The 19353-nt window shown below is 41.9% G+C and overlaps 2 protein-coding genes and 1 pseudogene across 3 annotated transcripts; 2 read left to right on the forward strand and 1 right to left on the reverse strand.

Moving 5' to 3' along the window:
• The first annotated feature begins 1578 nt into the window (after positions 1–1578).
• LOC144383657 (histone H1 pseudogene) lies at positions 1579–3021 on the forward strand (annotated as a pseudogene). The gene is made up of 2 exons (XR_013451079.1): positions 1579–2308; positions 2611–3021. The product of XR_013451079.1 is annotated as a histone H1 pseudogene (transcript).
• Positions 3022–8388: 5367 nt separating this feature from the next.
• On the forward strand, positions 8389–10852 carry LOC120809824 (histone H3). Its single transcript, XM_078082115.1, has one exon. The coding sequence runs from the start codon at positions 8389–8391 to the stop codon at positions 8797–8799; it is 411 nt and encodes a 136-aa protein (XP_077938241.1). The 3' UTR covers positions 8800–10852.
• LOC120809823 (protein-glutamine gamma-glutamyltransferase 2) lies at positions 10180–15148 on the reverse strand. Its single transcript, XM_040163925.2, has 4 exons — positions 15095–15148; positions 14196–14366; positions 13281–13511; positions 10180–12854 (listed from the first exon to the last, which is right to left on the reverse strand). The coding sequence occupies exons 2-4, from the start codon at positions 14356–14358 to the stop codon at positions 12763–12765; spliced, it is 486 nt and encodes a 161-aa protein (XP_040019859.1). The 5' UTR covers positions 14359–14366; positions 15095–15148; the 3' UTR covers positions 10180–12762.
• Between the last annotated feature and the right edge of the window lie 4205 nt (positions 15149–19353).

The following is a 19353-nucleotide window of genomic DNA, read 5'->3' on the forward strand; positions in this document are numbered from 1 at the left end:
TACTGATTGACTGGGTCCCATTAAGGGAGGGTCACGGGTGTCTCCCCTACGTCGTCTGGTAGCTTTCCTTACGGGGGGGGGCTCTCCTGTGTTGAAACAACACAAACCTCATGGAAGTGTATAAAACCTCCTGGTCTACCCCAGAAGCTTGGTCAGATCTTCAACTGCTGAGGGAGAAGGAACAATCTGCCCCTTTTCAGCCTAATTTTAATCATTTGATTTCTGTCTGTACTTACGGCTTGTGTTGATTTCTGTATTCTTTATTATTTTCCTTAGTAATAAATATTTAGTCACAAAGAGAGTTCAAAATACTTTTGATTCCTCACAAGGGCTTGATCCACAAATTTACACCACATATAGAACTAAAATAACATTTACGACTCCCTATGGTAAGTTTGAGGCTATGCAGGATGAACTACCATCGAGCAGACTGTGATGTCCAGCAACATCCTAGTCAAATATCTAAGCATCTTCTTACAGTTGACCTTCTATGGAATTAATCGATTTCAGATCTGAGTCTGATTTCTAATCTCAAAAACATCTAAAGTGTTATTTGTATTGTGTTGAATCCAGAGCTCAAATTACAGTTTAAGGACATGTTGAAATCCAAACATCATGCAAGGTGCTGCTGAACATATCATTAGCATTATGAAATTGCAGTGTTTGCTCAATACAGTCTTTCTGGGTTTCATTGCCTTTTCTAAACAGTTTGGCCAGAAACGTTCCACTTCTAGGATGATTTTTCACACACTGGGACCAAATATCTTTGAATGTTTGAATATATTTCATTTGTTCAATTAATGATAGCTACAGCAATGATTAATAAGTTATGTTCATAACAGTGTAACTTTACTTCTGTGCTGACTTAATTCATCAGCACAATGAATGTTACTAAAACAGTGATACTGCAGCATTCAAGCTTAAAAAAACGGAAACCAATGTTTTTCAGTATGTTTGGTGATTATGAGTTGAACTATATAAAATAAAACGTGTTATCAGTAGTGGAGATATCCAGGTAGCAGCTCTGACAAGGAGTCTGAATGAACCGCACTATAAGCCTCCACCATCAGTGTGTTTGCTGGAACCAGATTAACTCCAGTTTATTAAAAACTGATGAGCATCTAATGGTTGTTTTTATATTGAGACCTTGAACAAACATGTGGATCAGTTGCAAAGAAACCTTTGATGGAGATATGATTCATTTTAAATACTTTTAAGAGAGAAATTAGTGGGGAAAGCCTCTGATCATTGCTGTCCACGGCACCGAGTAGGTTTGGAGGCTCCTCAAACAAAACGCATCGATCATCAGAGCTCTACGTGACCTGAACATGAAGAGAAACTAGTCCGCTATCGGCTGCTCCACCTTCAGCCTTCTCAACTCGATGCATTTAGTTTTTAGTCCTTAATCAGTGGAGAGAAACCACAAGTGACTCGACTTTCAGACTGCACGAGGAGCTCAGGGCTGGGTTGAGTCTCTACGGTTCTCATGGTGCGTTTAAGTGCAGTCCGCCGCTTTGAGATCTTCAATCAGTCTCACACTCTCGAGTCCTCGACGATACAAACACACAACACGACAAAATGGCAGAAGTAGCTCCAGCCGCCGCTGCCGCGCCCAAAGCAACCAAGAAGGTGTCCAAGCCGAAGAAGGTCGGTCCCAGCGTCTCTGACCTCATGGTGAAAACTGTGGCCTTATCCAAGGAGCGGAGCGGCGTGTCTGCTACCGCCGTCAAGAAGGCTCTGACCGCCGGAGGATACGATGTGGACAAGAACAAGGCCCGCGTCAAGACCGCCATCAAGAGCCTGGTGGCCAAGGGGACTCTGGTCCAGATCAAGGGGATCGGGGCCTCCGGCTCCTTCAAGATGAGCAAGACGACCGCGGACGAACCGGCAAAGAAAGCCGCTCCTAAAGGCAAGAAGCCCGCAGCGGCCAAAAAGCCCAAAGCAGCCGCAGTGAAGAAAGTTGTAGCCGCCAAGAAGTCACCGATGGCGGCAAAGAAACCCGCAGCGGCCAAGAAGGTGGCCAGGAGCCCCAAGAAGGTAGCAAAGAGCCCCAAAAAGGTGGCCAAGAGCCCAAAGAAGGTAGTGAAAAAGGCCCCTGCAGCCAAGAAGGCTCCAGTGAAGAAGGCTGCTAAGCCCAAAGCCAAGAAAGCAGCACCAAAGAAGTAGTAAGCTGTTGTCAGTCGGAAGAACCAACGCGTCTATAAAAGGCTCTTTTAAGAGCCACCCAATCCTTAAGGAGCTTTTCCTTTTTTAATCAATACCAGACAGTCCACGTATGCACATTTGTAAATGCATGACTAAATTCTAGGTAAGAATCTGCTGATTGTCACGGCCCGCAAAAGAGCAGAATTGTATAATACTGAAGGAGTTTTGATCTGCTGCATTAACTTAAAAATTATGTATTCCCCATAAATGTAGACGTTGTAACAATGCTGCAAACAGTCATCAACTAGTTTATATAAAACTTCCGTTTACCACGTATAGGCTCAATTAACTTATTCCACATAAAATAATATCTTGTAATCCTTTTGAAGTACAAGCATAGGGTAATTGTATTTAGAAGAAGTGGGTGGCTCTTAAAAGAGCCTTTGTGTTGGTGGTCTACACCAGGTTTACTTGGAGCTGGTGTACTTGGTCACGGCCTTAGTTCCCTCAGACACTGCGTGTTTCGCCAGCTCGCCGGGCAGCAGCAGGCGCACAGCAGTCTGGATCTCCCTGGAGGTGATGGTGGAGCGCTTGTTGTAGTGAGCCAGACGAGAGGCTTCACCGGCGATGCGCTCAAAGATGTCGCTCACGAACGAGTTCATGATGCCCATGGCCTTGGAGGAGATGCCGGTGTCGGGGTGGACCTGCTTCATCACCTTGTACACGTAGATGGCGTAGCTCTCCTTCCTTGACTTTCTCCTCTTCTTGCCGCCCTTGGTGACGGCCTTGGAGACGGCTTTCTTGGAGCCCTTCTTGGGCGCTTTGACGGTGGGTGGATCAGGCATGATTGCTGACGCTTGGGAGTAGTAGGATAATTATATTCAAAAGCAGAACGATGTATATATAAAAACCTGATGCAAATTTCGCTGTGCTGTTTCGACCACTGGATTGGTTATCTCCTTGTGATGAACAGAGCATGCGCAAAAAGGAACACTGTTCTTAAGAGCAGACTAATTTGCTCCAGGGATGTAAAAAAGCGATTTCCTGACTAAAAATAATTCAAGGAAAGACAAAACCCCCTTAGAAATTAATGAGATCAGAATGTATAACTCTAAGAAAATTTCTGTTGCATTTAAAATCCCCCCTTCGATATAACGTCTTGGTTAAATTAGTGATTATTGATGGTTAAATGGTTCTGTAGACGGCCCATGTGATGGGGATGGGTATATGTTTTTCCATCTCTGTGGCACTCAAATCTGTTAATGAAGAGTGCGTTATAAATAAAATGTATTATTATTATTATTATTAACTTATCACACCAGTTAAACATGGTGACATGAACCAGGAGAGACTTTAAAGCTTTAACTTTTGCTATTAACTTTGTTTCCAGTCACAGCAACACAATAGCAGAATATAATCGCCAAAAATATGAGAGTTTATTCATTCTAGTCTGTTTAAGAGACAATGTTGATGTGACCAGAAACTCTTCAGGTCCAGTGCATTGCTTTGTTGGAGACGTGGCTGAAGTAGACTAATGAATGTAAAAATATATCTTACAAAACATGTTTTTGTGTCAAACTATAAATTTACCTTTGGTTTACATGGTTTGGTTTACATACTGAATAATACATATGACAATAGGTATCTATGTTGTGAACAGAGGTCTGAAGGGATTTAATTACCTTTTCCTTTGTAATGGCAATGATTCATGTGCAGAATTTCATGTTGTGGAGCAAAACGTGGACATTACTACATGTTAAACATTGTTTTATTAGAACAACAGCAATATCATATAAACTATGGTGGCCAAAGTAATTTTTATCACAATTATTGAATTCAGAAAATAATGTTCCAAAAAGCCTTACAGATGTCGTTTGAACTGCAATATGTTGGAGTTGCTACATAACAACAAAAATGTGTTACAGAGAGTTTTAGATACTCTGTCTACAAGGATCCTATTTTGCCACCCTGAGCGACGATGGAACACCTTGGTGGTGAGTAGTGTGTTTTATTGTTGATTACGTGTTTTAGTAAAACAAGCATTATACTTAAAGGTATATATTCATTAAGGTTTCTCAACGATATGACAGTCCAGAGGGGGGTTAACCATCTAAAGCATTGATGAGGTCTAGTGATTTTATAATTGTTTCATTTTCTCCATCTCAACGTATTTAAATTTTAAAGTGATACAGATACAAAACTGAGAGTCATCTGCGGTGCAATCCCCTGCAGGCAATTGGCTCACCTTCTTTCATCTCATCCATTTATATTGATTTGATTTTTGCTTGTATATTTGTATCTGGGTGGCACGGTGGCGTGGTGGTTTGCGCTGTTGCCTCACAGCAAGAAGGTCCTGCGTTCGACTCCGCCCAGTGGCCTTTCTGTGTGAAGTCTGCATGTTCTCCCCGTGTCTGCGTGGGTTCTCTCTGGGTATTCCGGCTTCCTCCCACAGTCCAATGACATGCTCTGGGGATCAGGTTGATTGGTAACTCTAAATTGCTCGTAGGTGTGTGAAAGCAGTCTGATCTCCAAAACCTGTTCGTAAAAATGTATACGAAATTCTTGAACATACAAATTCGTAGTGATACATACTAAATAAATACGGACTGCAACTGATGACGTCACCCTATTCAAAGTGAATGGGGACCTGCACCCCGTAAACACACTTCGTGAAGTCTAACGGTGTAAAATAAACGTGTTATGATTGCATTATGAACGAGAAATCAATGTTAACTTGTAAGAATACAATACTAACCCTAACCTCCTCAAAAAATCCAACATGGCGGAGAGACGTTCACTCAAGAATCCAACATGGTCCGCCATGTTGTTCACTCAAGGGGCGTGGTTAACCACAGCCAGTTCGTATGTATTGTTACGAATTTGTATGTTCAAGATTTTCGTATACATTTTTACGAACAGGTTTTGGAGATCACGTTGGTGACTGTTAGTGTGAATGTTTGTATGTCTCTGTGTAGCCCTGTGATTGGCTGGTGACCAGTCCAGGGTGTACCCTGTCTATTGCCTGAAGTTGGCTGGGATAGACTCCAGCCCCCCCGCGACCCTGTGTGCAGGATAAGCGGTTTGTGGATGGATGGATGTATAAATGTGTGTGTGTATATATATATATATATATATATATATATATATATATATATATATATATATACACATTACATACATAGATACTAAGTAGATAGTTTTCCGCGATTGTTTGCCAGGATTTTTCTCTCTGTTAAATTACAGCTGCCGTTTTTCCTTTTGCATCAGTAAATCTGTGGTCGATTTCTGTGGTCTATTCAAGAAACGCGCACTTATCCCAGCTATGTACACCTGGATTGATTTAGCTCCACCTTCTAATCCTGGCTCTGGCTGATGCCAAAAAACATCAAGATTCCATGGATGTCAAGTCTTCCCTTAATTTCACATGTAGCCTGTGATTAATATTATTTTGAGTTTTTTTATGTCATAGGAATTGAATGTATTGTAAATCATTTAGGTCTTTTTGTACACATGACATCCCTTGTAGTCCGTCCCAGGAGAGGGATCCCATCCTCTGCTGTCCTCCCTGAGTTTTTTTTTTTTTTTCCCCATCAGTGTTGTTCTTATTTTTTGAGGGAGCGTGCCGATGTGAGGATTTCTGGACAGAGGATGTTGCATGTGTACAGACTGTAAAGCCCTCTGAGACAAATTTGTAATTTGCAAATTTAGGCTACACAAAATAAAATGAATTAAAAAGAAAGGGCTCGTCCCGGATTTGAACCCGGGACCTCTCGCACCCTAAGCGAGAATCATACCCCTAGACCAACGAGCCCTGGAATTTGGCCTTTGCATACAGAAACAAAAAATCAATTTGTGCTGTGCTGATGTGGCATTTTGCTAAGACACATCTTATCAGGTCATTGAGCTCCCTCTGCTGGTCAATTCTTCATTTACCGTCAGCACTTCGCGTTGGAGCGGTGCCTCGCATCCGAAGTTATCATCTGTAAATTGTCATAACAATGAGGTACGTAGCTCATATATATGAGCCGGCCTCACTCAAACACACTTCAATCACATATTTGGGAGTTTGATAGGCCTGCTTGCTGTCCCCAATTTTTTGTATTATTTGTCTTGCTGTTTACATTGTTTTCCATCAGCCTGTGTACTCAAACAATAGCATAATACATATCAATGCATACATTAACTTTCTTTTCTTCTGAAGTAAAATTTCTCCAATTGTATGTCAAGTTGTGTGGGTTTTATTAAATTAAATAATTTTTCTCTAATGACCTCAGTGGGCCGTGTTGTAACTCTGCTGTAACATATCTTTTGAAACCACTCAGAAAAATGTTGACATTTTTACATTTGCATTTACTTTGGACTAAAATCTGCAATTAGGTGTGAAATTAGATTACACACCATATTGTCCATGTTGTTAGCTAAGAGTTGGGACATGTGTAGGCTTACTGTAATCACTGACTTTGTAGTAGTAAACACACTTGATAATGTGGGTAAACATGCACACGGTCTGTTGCTTCCTGATTAAATCAAGTGTTTTAATCAGATTTGACTGTACAACATTAGTGTTAAAACATCACTGTCCTATTTCAAAGACTTACCTCATCATACTTTGAGAACACATTTCTTAGAAAATTATTAGAATACTTTGGTGTCACATGGATTGTGATGCTACCTCGATCCTCCAATTTAAGTAAAAACTACACGTGAAACATATTATTTAATTGCATAATCTGTTTTTTTCTTTTTTCTTTATATTCATTATAATAAGTAGATTTAGAAATGTTTATATGTATTTAGTTTGCTTATACTTATCTTTTTATGTATCCTCTGCAGTTGCATGTTACATTGAATATTTGTATTTTACCGTTTCTCACTGAAAATTTGTGAAATTATAAATGTTTAAATTAAAACTGAAGTAATAGTACAAAAGTTCATTCAACATTTAATTTTGGGCCTATTCTGATGCCGCCGATTCATTTGTTTGGATGTAACATCACAATGTGAAATTCCGCACTAAATGTATCATCTTAGTTTGCGTCCATTTCTGTCAGTCACAACCAGAGTTTGTGCTTTTTTGTCTGTGATCAACATTAATGCTGTCAAACTGCTAGTAAATTACTTTTGAGAAATTCCGTGCTAACGTGTGCGAATATGATGAATTTCATTTTCAAACCTTCTTGGCTGCAGAGGCATTTTTCACCACCTTCTTTGGGCTCTTGGCTACCTTCTTGTCAGCTGCAGGTTTCTTGGCATTCTTCGGTAACTTTGTGGCAGCTACAACTGCAACATTATGATTAACCTTAATGTTTATTCATGATTTTATTTATTGATTTAATGAAATGTTCTGTTTCGCATTTTGTGTATGTATGATTGCGCATGATTTATCTTCTGAGCTTCTGATCTATACATTCATCACAATCAATCTATTATCTAATCATGTTGGTGAGTAGAAGCATAAGAAAACAGTCTTTAAAACAGTTTACCTTGTTGATAAAAATGCTTCCGGTTTGAGGTTTATTTATTGAGGAATAAGCTGCAGTGGTGTCTAGTAGCCTTCTAACATGCGAGATACATTAATAGTTTGAGGACATGCTAAACTAATCTCTATTAGACAACTTTAGGTGTGTCTGATTAAAACAGTTTCATGCTTCAGCTGCAGTAGTGTCCTTTCTACATGATACAATAGTAGGTTGTGAGGTGATTCTGAAGTTGTGTGACTTTATCAGGATAACCTTAATAAATAGGACCACATAATAGACAATGTATGAGGATAACGGCTCTCTACAGATGTGTGGGTGCCTCTTGAAAGAGCCTTTGTGGTAGATGGAGGCCTCCATCACTACTTGGACTTTGCATTCGCTAGGGCCTTTCCACAGGTTTAACCTCTGCCGCTCGACTGTTTCAGTGAAGGAAGTGTCTCTGAACGCGTCAAACCCTGCTTTATATGTCCGCGGAGCGGGCGGGACGGTTCCTGACACGCGCACCAACCAGAGAAGAGGCTCAAGGCGCGAAGACAGAGGGCGCGAGCTCACAGTTTTTGGCGGAAAGTTTGAAATCGTTTTCCGCCAATGAGCAGCGAAGACTCCCTTGTAGAGTCGCGGCTGAGCTCCAGGAGGAGTCCTCCACCAATCAGGGGCCGGAGGTCTGAATCAGCGTCACCGCTCCTCAGCCGGTCCACAATTTAAGAGCCGCGTGTCTCCTCTGAAAGTTCACTTCTCTTGACCAGAGCGAGACGAGTCTATCATGGCACGAACCAAGCAGACCGCCCGTAAGTCCACCGGAGGCAAAGCCCCCAGGAAGCAGCTGGCCACCAAGGCTGCCCGTAAGAGCGCCCCTGCCACCGGTGGCGTGAAGAAGCCTCACCGTTACAGGCCCGGTACCGTGGCTCTGAGAGAGATCCGTCGCTACCAGAAGTCCACGGAGCTGCTGATCCGCAAGCTGCCCTTCCAGCGTCTGGTGAGAGAAATTGCCCAGGACTTCAAGACCGACCTGCGCTTCCAGAGCTCCGCCGTTATGGCTCTGCAGGAGTCCAGCGAGGCTTACCTGGTGGGCCTGTTCGAGGACACCAACCTGTGCGCCATCCACGCCAAGAGGGTCACCATCATGCCCAAAGACATCCAGCTGGCCCGTCGCATCCGCGGGGAACGAGCTTAAACACCCTGATTCTACTCTCAACAACGGCTCTTTTAAGAGCCACCTCTCTACCTCTGAAGGCTACTTCCTGGTGCTTATGTATAACCCTTTTATTTTTCGTTTTGAATTAATTCTATTTCTGCTCTCATTGTATAAAGATATAAATCTTTACTTTTTATTTATAATCTTTTTTGCCCTTCTGTCTACACATGAAGCTTTGCAGCTCTGTTGTCAGGCGATTTTGAACTGACATGAGTTTATTCTCAAATAATGTAGCCCTACATTTTCAATTGTGCTAATACATTTTTTATATATATATGGCACAATAATAATGACCCTGCTCTTTTAAGAGGCACACATTTATAGAAGTGTTCTTCAGACTGAAATCAGCCCGATGAAAGTGTCACATTAATGGTTCATGTAGTCAATCTGTCTGGAACCAACAGAGTTCATACATTTACAAACGTGCACATTTGTAAGCTGCATCACACAAATATCTATGATCTATATCTGCTAAAATGTAGAAATATACAGAAAATCTCTTCAAGATGGATTGGGTAGCTCTTAAAAGAGCCTTTTATAGAAGTGTTGGTTCTTCAGACTGATATCAGTTTACTTCTTCTTGGGTGCCGCTTTCCTGGCTTTGGGCTTAGCAGCCTTCTTCACTGGAGTTTTCTTTGCTGCAGGGGCCTTTTTCACCACCTTTTTGGGGCTCTTGGCCATCTTCTTGGCCGCTGCGGGTTTCTTTGCCTTTGGTGACTTCTTAGTGGCTACAACTTTCTTCACTGCCGCTGCTTTGGGCTTTTTGGCCGCTTCGGGTTTCTTCGCTGCAGGCTTTTTGGCTTTAGGAGCGGCTTTCTTTGCCCGGTTCGTCCGCGTTCGACTTGCTCATCTTGAACGAGCCGGCGGCCCCGATCCCCTTGACGCGGGCTTTATTCTTGGCCTAGGACTCATTCGATGTTGAAAAATGTGTAATTTCATACTGTGACATTAACTGCTGAAAGTGTTTATTATAAAACTCTGTACCTTCATCTGTTTGAAGTTTCACAGGTATGCGTCTGTCACTCAGAATGTCTTTAAAGGCTTTTGTGACTGTGAGGCCAGATTTGTTATCTAACTTTGTTATCTAATATTCGGAAAATACGTCGATACACGTCAGCAAATAAGGCAGAGTATAATTTTCCTCAACATATTCCACCATATCAACTAGATCAGCCTGAAACTGTTTGTCAATGCCGCTGACCAAAACCCTATTCCTCGGAAAGCCCGGTTCATTCTCTACCAGCATTGCGAAGTTTAGACACACTGCCTAAACCTCCCGGATGGCCTGGATCTAAATAAATCTTCAGTAGAGTCCATTCCCTGATAATACCAAAGTATAAATGACCGACCGTTCATTCGTTACAAAATATTTTATTTCTCTTGTACAAAATATGACAAGCAGATTGATAGTATAGTAGTATTTTATCCCATTGAAAAAACAAAAATACATTTTCAGTTATAAAAAACACGAGATTTTCACTTCATTTTCGATTCCATTTAATTTTTTTCCTCTTAGCATGTTTGATTTTACACATCAATGTCTGTCTCATCATTATCATCGGGTACCTCCCACGCTTCATGCGCCACTGGTACTTCTTCCCACAACCTGCCAAGCTTTTTCAGTTTGTTCATTTTGAGTTCATCTTCCCCGATCAATGTATCATACATTTTTTGGATACTTTCAGCCGCATTGCCTCCAGATTTCAGATCGTCAAGAAGTACTTCCGCACCCCCCTGGATGCGGTCTGCATTGACTTAAAGGTTATTCATATCCATAAACAGGAGTATAAACACGGATGGTTTTTCTGACTGGGATTATTTGTTTGACAGCCGTAGCAGATCTCTATATTGTATTTAACCCAGACCTTGTTCAGCAGATGTAGCACCCCGATTCTAAGGTATTCTAGGAACCGTGCAGTACCCTTAGTCTGAGGTGGGGTGTGAACCATCAGAGATGGAGGTGGAGGAGAAGCGGGTGAAGTCCAAACCGTCTGGGACCCGGAGATTTCCGAGTCTAAACAAAAAACAAAAACATATTAAGGATTCTGCATGAATTAACATTGGTGACAGAAATATATACATATTAGCATAACCCACCTGTAATTCTTTTAGATGGCTGAGGGGTGAACTATTTTCGGCCTACACATGGTAGCAGATATACCAGGTTGCACACCGCTCAGTGTATTGTCGTAAACAAGACGTTTTCTAACAGCCCAGTAAGCCTTGCTGAGACTGTCTCTCTGGATAGCTTTGTCAATCTAGCTAAACACTTTTTACAGAGCGGGCCAGTCACACCACTGAACAAAGAACACGAGGGGGAAAACATATATTAAACTCTTCGACGGTAAGAGGGTACGGATGCTCTCTCCATCCATGGCGACCTCTTTGAGTTACCATATACTCTCTGTCTTCACAGACATTTAAAAAAATGAAATCGTCATGACGTCTGTTGTACCGATCTGCCGTAAGATGGTGTATTTTAGGCCCTGTTGCACTATAGCACTGAACAGAGTATAGAGATTCTAGAAAGCCTGGTTGTTCAAGATCTGTACAGACAATTGTCCGAAACTGCTGCCAGTCTTTTACAGACATACAACCACGCCTACCCCCCCACAACAACCTCATCATCAACTGTTTCTCCAACACACCCTCCTAGCTTGTCTTGGGCATTGACTGTAGAAATCATCGTGACCGTGCATCATAGTATTTAACATTATAGACGTACCCATAAACACCCTCCAGCTCTAGCTCTACAGCAGGTCCTCTAGAAAGACATCCCTCGCGCGTTTTCCGGCGCTGGGGAGCATCTACATCTGCATAGCATGGTCTATTTTCTGTGTCAGTCTCTGGGGTCTGCTCCATACGATATGCAGCCTGCATTTCGCAAAGAATCCGAGTGCACAGCAAAAGTAGCGGAACCAACAGCAGTAGCAGCAGCAACAGAGGATGAGTCCAGAATGAAGGCGTTGGTGGTGGAGGCGAATAACACATCTATATATATGATGAAACCCCTACTACAGTGACGTGTTTCCTGTCAAAACTAACGCCCATCGCATAAAACACACCCTAAAATGACGAATTTCCAATCAAAACCACGCATGCCATCCTCAATTTATGGCTTATTTATGCTTAAACAGTGCACGCCCCAAAATTATGTATTTCCGTTTCCACTCGTAAAATGACGCATTTTGCCCACAAAATGGCGGCGGTTACGCACGCTTCCTGTACACGCCCACTTGCACGTGCACAAGGTCAAAGGTCACATGCACGAGCAAAAGGGGGGCCCTTATACTACTAACAAGCTTGTGTGGCCTGAACCTATGTAGCTAGTTCCTCTATACCTTCATTGCACAGAAATAGTAAAAATACATTCACTGGACTACACATTATCTTTGACAGGCACAAGTAATGCTTCATACGATATGAACCAGGTTAAATGTAGCACAGAACAGGGACAGCTGCTATGGTAATGTATTTTTAATACACATACTTTTATTGCATGACAGAAGGTATTGGTCGTTTCTTTTCACCTTGGAAGTGTCGGTGATGTCGGCGGTATGTGTTAAACGTGTTTTAATGTTTAGCAGGATTCCTGTATCAGCCTCATTTTTCTGCTGTACATATGGCATGGTGGAAATTACTTGGAATGGAGTCATACACTCTGGTCCAGAGGCCAAACTGCAATTAGATGGATTTAATTGAATTCAGCGTTAAGATCAGATGTGTCAAAATTAATAAAATCTTACTGAATAAGTACTGTATATCTGCAGTTGTTGAATAGTTTTCTTGGCACTAGCATCAGAAACCCATCAAGCATCCCCCCCACTGTCTCTTCAGTGAGGCTGTACTTACCAATGTGCAGAACCAGATCCAGGTGGTGGTTAGGAGGAAGAGTCTCAGAGCACTGCACAGTTATGGAGAACGGTTGACCCCTGCGGACAATCAGGCGCTCCCTATCGATCTCCTTGGTGCGATGAGCCAAGTTGTAACGTACTCCTGGAGCAGTTTCTCATCAGGGAGGTAGACCGCGTCATCTGGTGCACAAACACACAGTTATATACAAACACCGAAAATCATTTTTGCAACACGTTCAAAGGACGTTCATTTGCAAAATGAATTATTTCAACATTTTGAACATTTGAGTGGCTGAATCAGAAAAGTATGACACTGACACAACGCTGCGTGAGAATCTCCATAATTTTGGGATTTAATAATGCCGGTGAAGATGAATGCTCAAATGGGTTGAAAGGTGACGACCTGTCATGCGGATCATGTCTTTGTCATGGGTGCGCCATGTTAGGATATGAAAATGAAAACCCTTGCTGAATGTCAATTATGTTTTTAGTTATATTAACTGACTCAAGGCACATTTATAGATACCCTAAGGACAAACAAAAAACATGAAGAGCAGCATGGTGATGTTCAAAAGCTGAAGTGTGACAATGTTTTTTTTATTTTACCTTTGCACCAAGGGTTGAAAAGAAGGTGAAACCTTGTGTTATCGGTCTTGTCAATAGTGCGTCCGTCCGGTGACATCATCAACATAGTCAGACGGTACTGGCCAATGATTGCGTCCGGTGGACTGTGCAGCGTCAGCAGCATTTCATCCTGCGCTCCCTGCTGGCTGAACCACCACTCGGCTCCGACTTCACGCTCCTTCTGAACCTTGATCTCCACCTCATCATTCTGACCTGGAGAGACATGAGAAACGTTGTTATACCTTTAATTCGGCGTTGTAATGTTTAGGATTAGTGGTCTGCGTCGGACAAGGTAGGGAAATCTACCCTGTCACAGATTAAATGCAGGATTCAAGACAATATGAAATGATGACAACAAGCTTGTGTAGCCTGAACCTGTGTAGCTAGTTCCTCTGTAGCTTCACTGCACCTCAAAGAAATAGTAAAAATGCATTCTCTGGACTACACATTATCTTTGACAGGCACAAGTAAGGCTTCATACGGTATGAACCAGGTTAAATGTAGCACAGAACAGGGACAGCTGCTATTGTAATGTATTTTTAATACACATAATTTAATTGCATTACAGAAGGTATTGGCCATTTCCTTTCACCTTGGAAGTGTCGGTGATAGCGGTAAGTGTTAAACGTGTTTTAATCATCATCAGCCTCATTTTTCTGCTGTACATATGGCATGGTGGAAATCACTTGGAATGAAGTCATACACTCTCGTCCAGAGGCCAAACTGCAGTTAGATGGATTTATTGGACTTCAGCATTAAGATCATATGTGTCAAAATTAATAAAATCTTTCTGAATAAGTACTGTATATCTACAGTTGTTGAATAGTTTTCTTGGAACTAGCATCCGAAACCCATCAATCATCCCCCCCACTGTCTCTTCAGTGAGGCTGTACTTACCAATGTGCAGAACCAGTTCCAGGTGGTGGTCAGGAGGAAGAGTCTCAGAGCACTGCACAGTTATGGAGAACGGTTGACCCCTGCGGACAATCAGGCGCTCCCTATCGATCTCCTTGGTGCGATGAGCCAAGTTGTTTTCACGACACCTCAGATTTACGTCCATAATCAAACCTAAAAGAGACAGGAGTTTGCTTGTGGTGGGCCGACTTTTTGCTAAGTAAAATTTAGGAGGCGATAGAAGAGTTTCACATCGGTTGTGACCTACTCAGTTGCACTGTGGTTGAACTTGAGTAGTAAGTTGTTGCTTTCAATTTACATTTGTTCACTTTAAAGAGACAAACAATTAGACATTTTAGGAAATACACTGATTCAACTTTTTACCAAGAGTTGGATAGGAGGATCATTACAACACTGTACAGTAAATAATATGAAGGACATCCCAGCATTTTCTGTTTATTGAATTTTTTGTAAAAGTGTCAAAAACAAGGTACAAAGGTTCAAAGTAAAATCAATAAATATCCTAAACTGGGGGAACTAAATGTGATTGAATGATCAATGTAACTCAATGTATGCATTGTGCCATTATGGTAAGCCAAAAGCAAACAAATAACACCTATATTCTTTTTTTATAGGTCCGATCACTGTCTTAGCCAGACTTTTGCTTCCTGCAGGAATTAGGATGGGTCATATCACACCCGAGTGTCGACTCAAGCATCAGCACATTTTTCACACATGTATAAATCTCCCACACAGTTTCTAATACAGTTTGCAGAGAGAGAGGAATCGAGAGTTCTAGCCAAAAAAAACAAAAAACTCAAATGCATTATGGATATATATGTATAGAGATATAGATATAGATAAATGTATATATAAAGCGATAAAGAGATACGATGTCTTACCCCTGAAGTTTGCTATGGTTTCTTCCAATACACACGTTTCTTCAGGCGTCTTGACACTCTTGTTTTGTCCATCCAAGGCTTGTATTTATACTCATACATTGTCCCTCCCACCTCTCTCACATCCACTCATCCTAGAAGAGTCACTCACTCCACCCCTCACTTGTGACAAAGTAGTCAACGCTCTACTATTCAGGTAAACATCTGACTACTTCCTCCATATTAACTTAGTATTAGTTTATGGAAATATTTTATTTTACCCACTCACATAATTTGCAGAATCAGTCCATGAAGTATTGTGTGTAGCTGTTCTACTCTAACACTCAAGTGATTCGCGTTCAATTGATTATGCAATATGAGCTGATGACCTTTAGTTTCATTTCTACAGAAATTTAACATGTTTCTACTTTGCATTTCACAAATATATTAAATTCAATTCGATTCATTTTATTTTGTATAGCCCAAAATCGCAAATTTGCCTCAGAGGGCTTTACAGTCTGTACATATACGACATCCTCTGTCCCGAAATGCAAAATGCAAAATAAATCCCCATTTGCTGTACAAACCACCCTTTTCCAAATAAATGATCCTTTAATAAGTCTTGGCTTGTCAAGAATAACAGCTTCAATAACTAAATTAAGAGTTCTCAAGAGGCTGACTTTTTCATGAGAAGAAACGGGGTATAACTAAATGTTTGAATTGTTAAAATATGTACAAATAATTCTACACATTTTTATAGATATGTATATTTATAGAGAGAAAGAACTAGCTTACTGCCTATGGTCGTCAGAAGTGCACGGGCTCACAAAAGGAAAGTTACGGTACCGGTATTTGCTCTGGAGCTGCATCTGTCCAGCTGTTTATTGTTTGCAGGTGAGTCAGTGTTGACAGGAGTTTATTTTATGTTTGATTTGCCATTTGCCAAATGGATAAAGTGTTTTTTTAAAGTGTTTGTCTTGTTGAATACTTGCTAGTCAAGAATATACTCATCAAATTCTAGACTTTTCAAACATCATGCTTACTCGTTTACTTCTAAATCCTGAACATAACCCCAATAATAGTAGGTAAAAAATTCCAAACTCGATGCAAAATTCCTCAATCAGCAGATGACGAAGATGAAGATGTGTAAATATCAGTATATATGTTGCAGAGTAAATGAAATGAAGATGCCACAGAAAAAAAGCACTTTGAGTACATTTATCCCTTTTTATTCAGAATTGTTTAAACTCTAAACCTAGATCACAGCACAACATGTTAACATTCTCTTTCGTTAGAGTGTAGGACACATCTTTAGAGATTGTTTTAGTGCATGCAGTTCAGGCAAGATCTCCAGAAAATTAGTTAGTTTTAATTAGTTTGGATGTTTTGTATTTGCTCATGTATCAAAAAATTTACTTGACTTGTTTAGCACTAATAGTTTTCATTTCATCCCAATACATGTGAGTGTTTGATTTGACCTCTGTTGAGTCTTCTGGGCTTGACTCCCAAAAGGAGAAATAATTATCAAATCATTTTTTTGACTCGTCAATTTCCAAAACAGCTATAATACCTAAATTACTTGTTTATTGTTCTTATTATTAGGTGTTGAGTGGGATTTGACTGTTTATGTTACTCGAGGGTTTACTGCATGGTGCGATATCTCAACGCCCTCAGATACATTTTGATAGCTGGATTGTTTAGCGCAGAGCAGGAAACAGGGAGATAATGAGATTTGTGGCTGATAGAAGAACCACCAGACTCATGAAACTCTCGTTCCCCAGTTCTTTCAAGAACATGTTTCCTTTTTGAAGTTGGGTATATAATATCTGTAGATACATTTAACAGTGACAGATTGGACTTTGAAATCAAACAGAGCAGCAACATTTCTGTTGAGTAAACATCTGCCTGTTAGAAAGTTCATCCGGTAAAAGGTGGGATTGTCATGTTTCGGGAAAACGGGGTAACTGACCTCGGCCTTCCGGCCCTCCCCCAATCACACCAAAGTGACAGTTCGTTAAAGCAGTGGTTCTCAAGTGGTCTGGCTCCGGGACCCACCATCCCCCCTTAATGACAACCCAAATCGAGGAACATTCTCAACTATGCCAACACAATAACAAGTTTAATGAAAAAACAAAACAGCCAGCTGGTAGCGATGCTAGAGAGGGAACTATTCCCGTTTACAGTCAATTAGCTAAAACCCCCAAGTGTATCTTAAGGACACGAGGTATTACAAAATACATAACAATTAAGAATCTTCAGCCATTTCAAACAAACTCAACAGCTTTCATGAACAAACAAAAAAATCGAAAAAAGACTCAAATGACCTAACTTTAACAGATCTATTACAAACACTATGTCTTGAGGAGCAGCTTTTGCACAAATTCAAAATAAATTAAATAAAAATTCAATGCAATTCAAAAGGATTCCGATATACAAAATGAACGTTTCTTGTGATTACCTCATCAGGAGGTAAATCCTAAAAACCTTGTGCTTTACAGAAAATTACATTACATTACATTACATGTCATTTAGCGGACGCTTTTATCCAAAGCGACGTACAGTGCATTCAACCATAGGGTACAGACTCAGGAGAACAAGAAACAAGAAAGTGCAATTTCCTCAAATAAGCCAATTTACAATTTGCTATAGATGAGTGACGTTACAAGTACAATTTAAGTGCTACAATTTGTTAGTCTTTAGTCGAGGTAGAGTCTGAAGAGGTGTGTCTTTAGTTTGCGGCGGAAGATGTGAAGGCTCTCTGCGGTCCTGATGTCTTCAGAGAGTTCGTTCCACCATTTCGGCGCAAGGACAGCAAAGAGTCGAGATCTAGTCGAGTGTTTTGGTCTCAGTGAGGGAGGGACGAGTAGTTTTGCGGATGCAGAGGGGAGAGTGCGGGTTGGGATGTAGGGTTTGACCATGTCCTGGATGTAAGCTGGACCCGATCCATTCACAGCATGGTACGTGAGCACCAATGTTTTGAACTGGATGCGGGCGGCCACCGGTAGCCAGTGAAGAGAGCGGAGGAGTGGAGTAGTGTGGGAGAATTTCGGAAGGTTGAAGACCAGTCGAGCTGCTGCATTCTGAATGAGCTGCAGAGGTCGAATGGCGGTGGCAGGGAGACCAGCCAGGAGGGAGTTGCAGTAGTCCAGGCGGGAGATAACAAGAGCCTGAATCAGTACCTGCGCTGCCTTCTGAGTGAGAAGGGGACGTATTCTCCTGATGTTGTAGAGCGTGTATCTACAGGATCGCGTTGTCGCGGTGATGTTGGGAGTCAGGGAGAGTTGGCTGTCGAGTGTGACGCCGAGGTTCTTAGCGGTCAAAGTGGGCGTTAGTACGGAGTTTCCAAAGTTGACTGTCAGGTCCTGGGTAAGCAAATCTTTTCCGGGAAAGAGAAGTAGTTCAGTCTTGTCGGGGTTGATTTTCAGATGGTGGGCGGACATCCACTGAGAGATGTCAGTTAGACAGGCAGAGATCCGAGCCGCCACCTGGGTGTCCGAGTGAGGGAAGGAGAGAATTAGTTGGGTGTCATCGGCATAGCTGTGGTAAGAGAAGCCATGCGAGCGAATGGCAGCGCCAAGAGAGTTGGTGTAAAGCGAAAACAGGAGGGGACCCAGCACGGAACCCTGAGGAACTCCAGCAGTAAGAGGACAAGGTTCCGACACAGATCCTCGCCAGGTTACCCGGTAGGTGCGGCCGTCGAGGTAGGACGAGAGAAGGGAGAGAGCAGAGCCTGTGACACCAAGTTCCTGAAGGGAGGAAATAAGGATCTGGTGGTTGACCGTGTCAAATGCAGCAGTGTCGAGTTGCTCTGAGACAGCAAGGAGAGCAGTCTCTGTGGAGTGGCCTGCCTTGAAACCTGACTGGTGGGGGTCAGGAGGTTGTTACAGTGGAGATAAAAGGAGAGTTGATTAAAGATAGCACGTTCAAGGGTTTTGGACAAAAAGGGAAGAAGAGAGACCGGTCTGTAGTTGTTTTCTTCAGAAGGGTTGAGGGTAGGTTTCTTCAGGAGGGGGTTGACTCTTGCCTCCTTCAGAGAATTGGGAAAACAGCCAGATAACAGAGCGTTGTTGATGAGACAGGTGAGGAACGGAAGAAGGTCAAGTGCGATAGATTGTAGAAGATGTGATGGAATGGGGTCAAGAGGGCAGGTGGTCGGACAGGCAGAGGTTACTAGGGTAAGAATTTGGTTAGGAGAGAGGGCGGTGAAAGAGGAAAGTGAGGGCGAAAGAGGTGAGGTCGGTGGGACGCGAGAAGTAGGAGGTGGGTTTGAGAAGGAGGATGAG

The sequence above is a fragment of the Gasterosteus aculeatus genome, chromosome X (genome assembly GCF_964276395.1).
Source record: "Gasterosteus aculeatus chromosome X, fGasAcu3.hap1.1, whole genome shotgun sequence".
In the NCBI taxonomy this organism is placed as follows: Eukaryota; Metazoa; Chordata; class Actinopteri; order Perciformes; family Gasterosteidae; genus Gasterosteus; species Gasterosteus aculeatus.

Excerpts from the sequence above, each read along its gene's own strand:
- LOC120809824 (XM_078082115.1), top strand. The coding sequence starts at position 8,389 with ATGGCACGAACCAAGCAGACCGCCCGTAAGTCCACCGGAGGCAAAGCC.
- LOC120809823 (XM_040163925.2), bottom strand. The coding sequence starts at position 14,358 with ATGGACGTAAATCTGAGGTGTCGTGAAAACAACTTGGCTCATCGCACC. Across the intron at positions 13,512-14,195 it reads GGAACTGGTTCTGCACATTG|GTCAGAATGATGAGGTGGAG; the intron begins GTAAGTACAGCC and ends ATGTCTCTCCAG. Across the intron at positions 12,855-13,280 it reads TTTCAACCCTTGGTGCAAAG|ATGACGCGGTCTACCTCCCT; the intron begins GTAAAATAAAAA and ends TTTGTGCACCAG.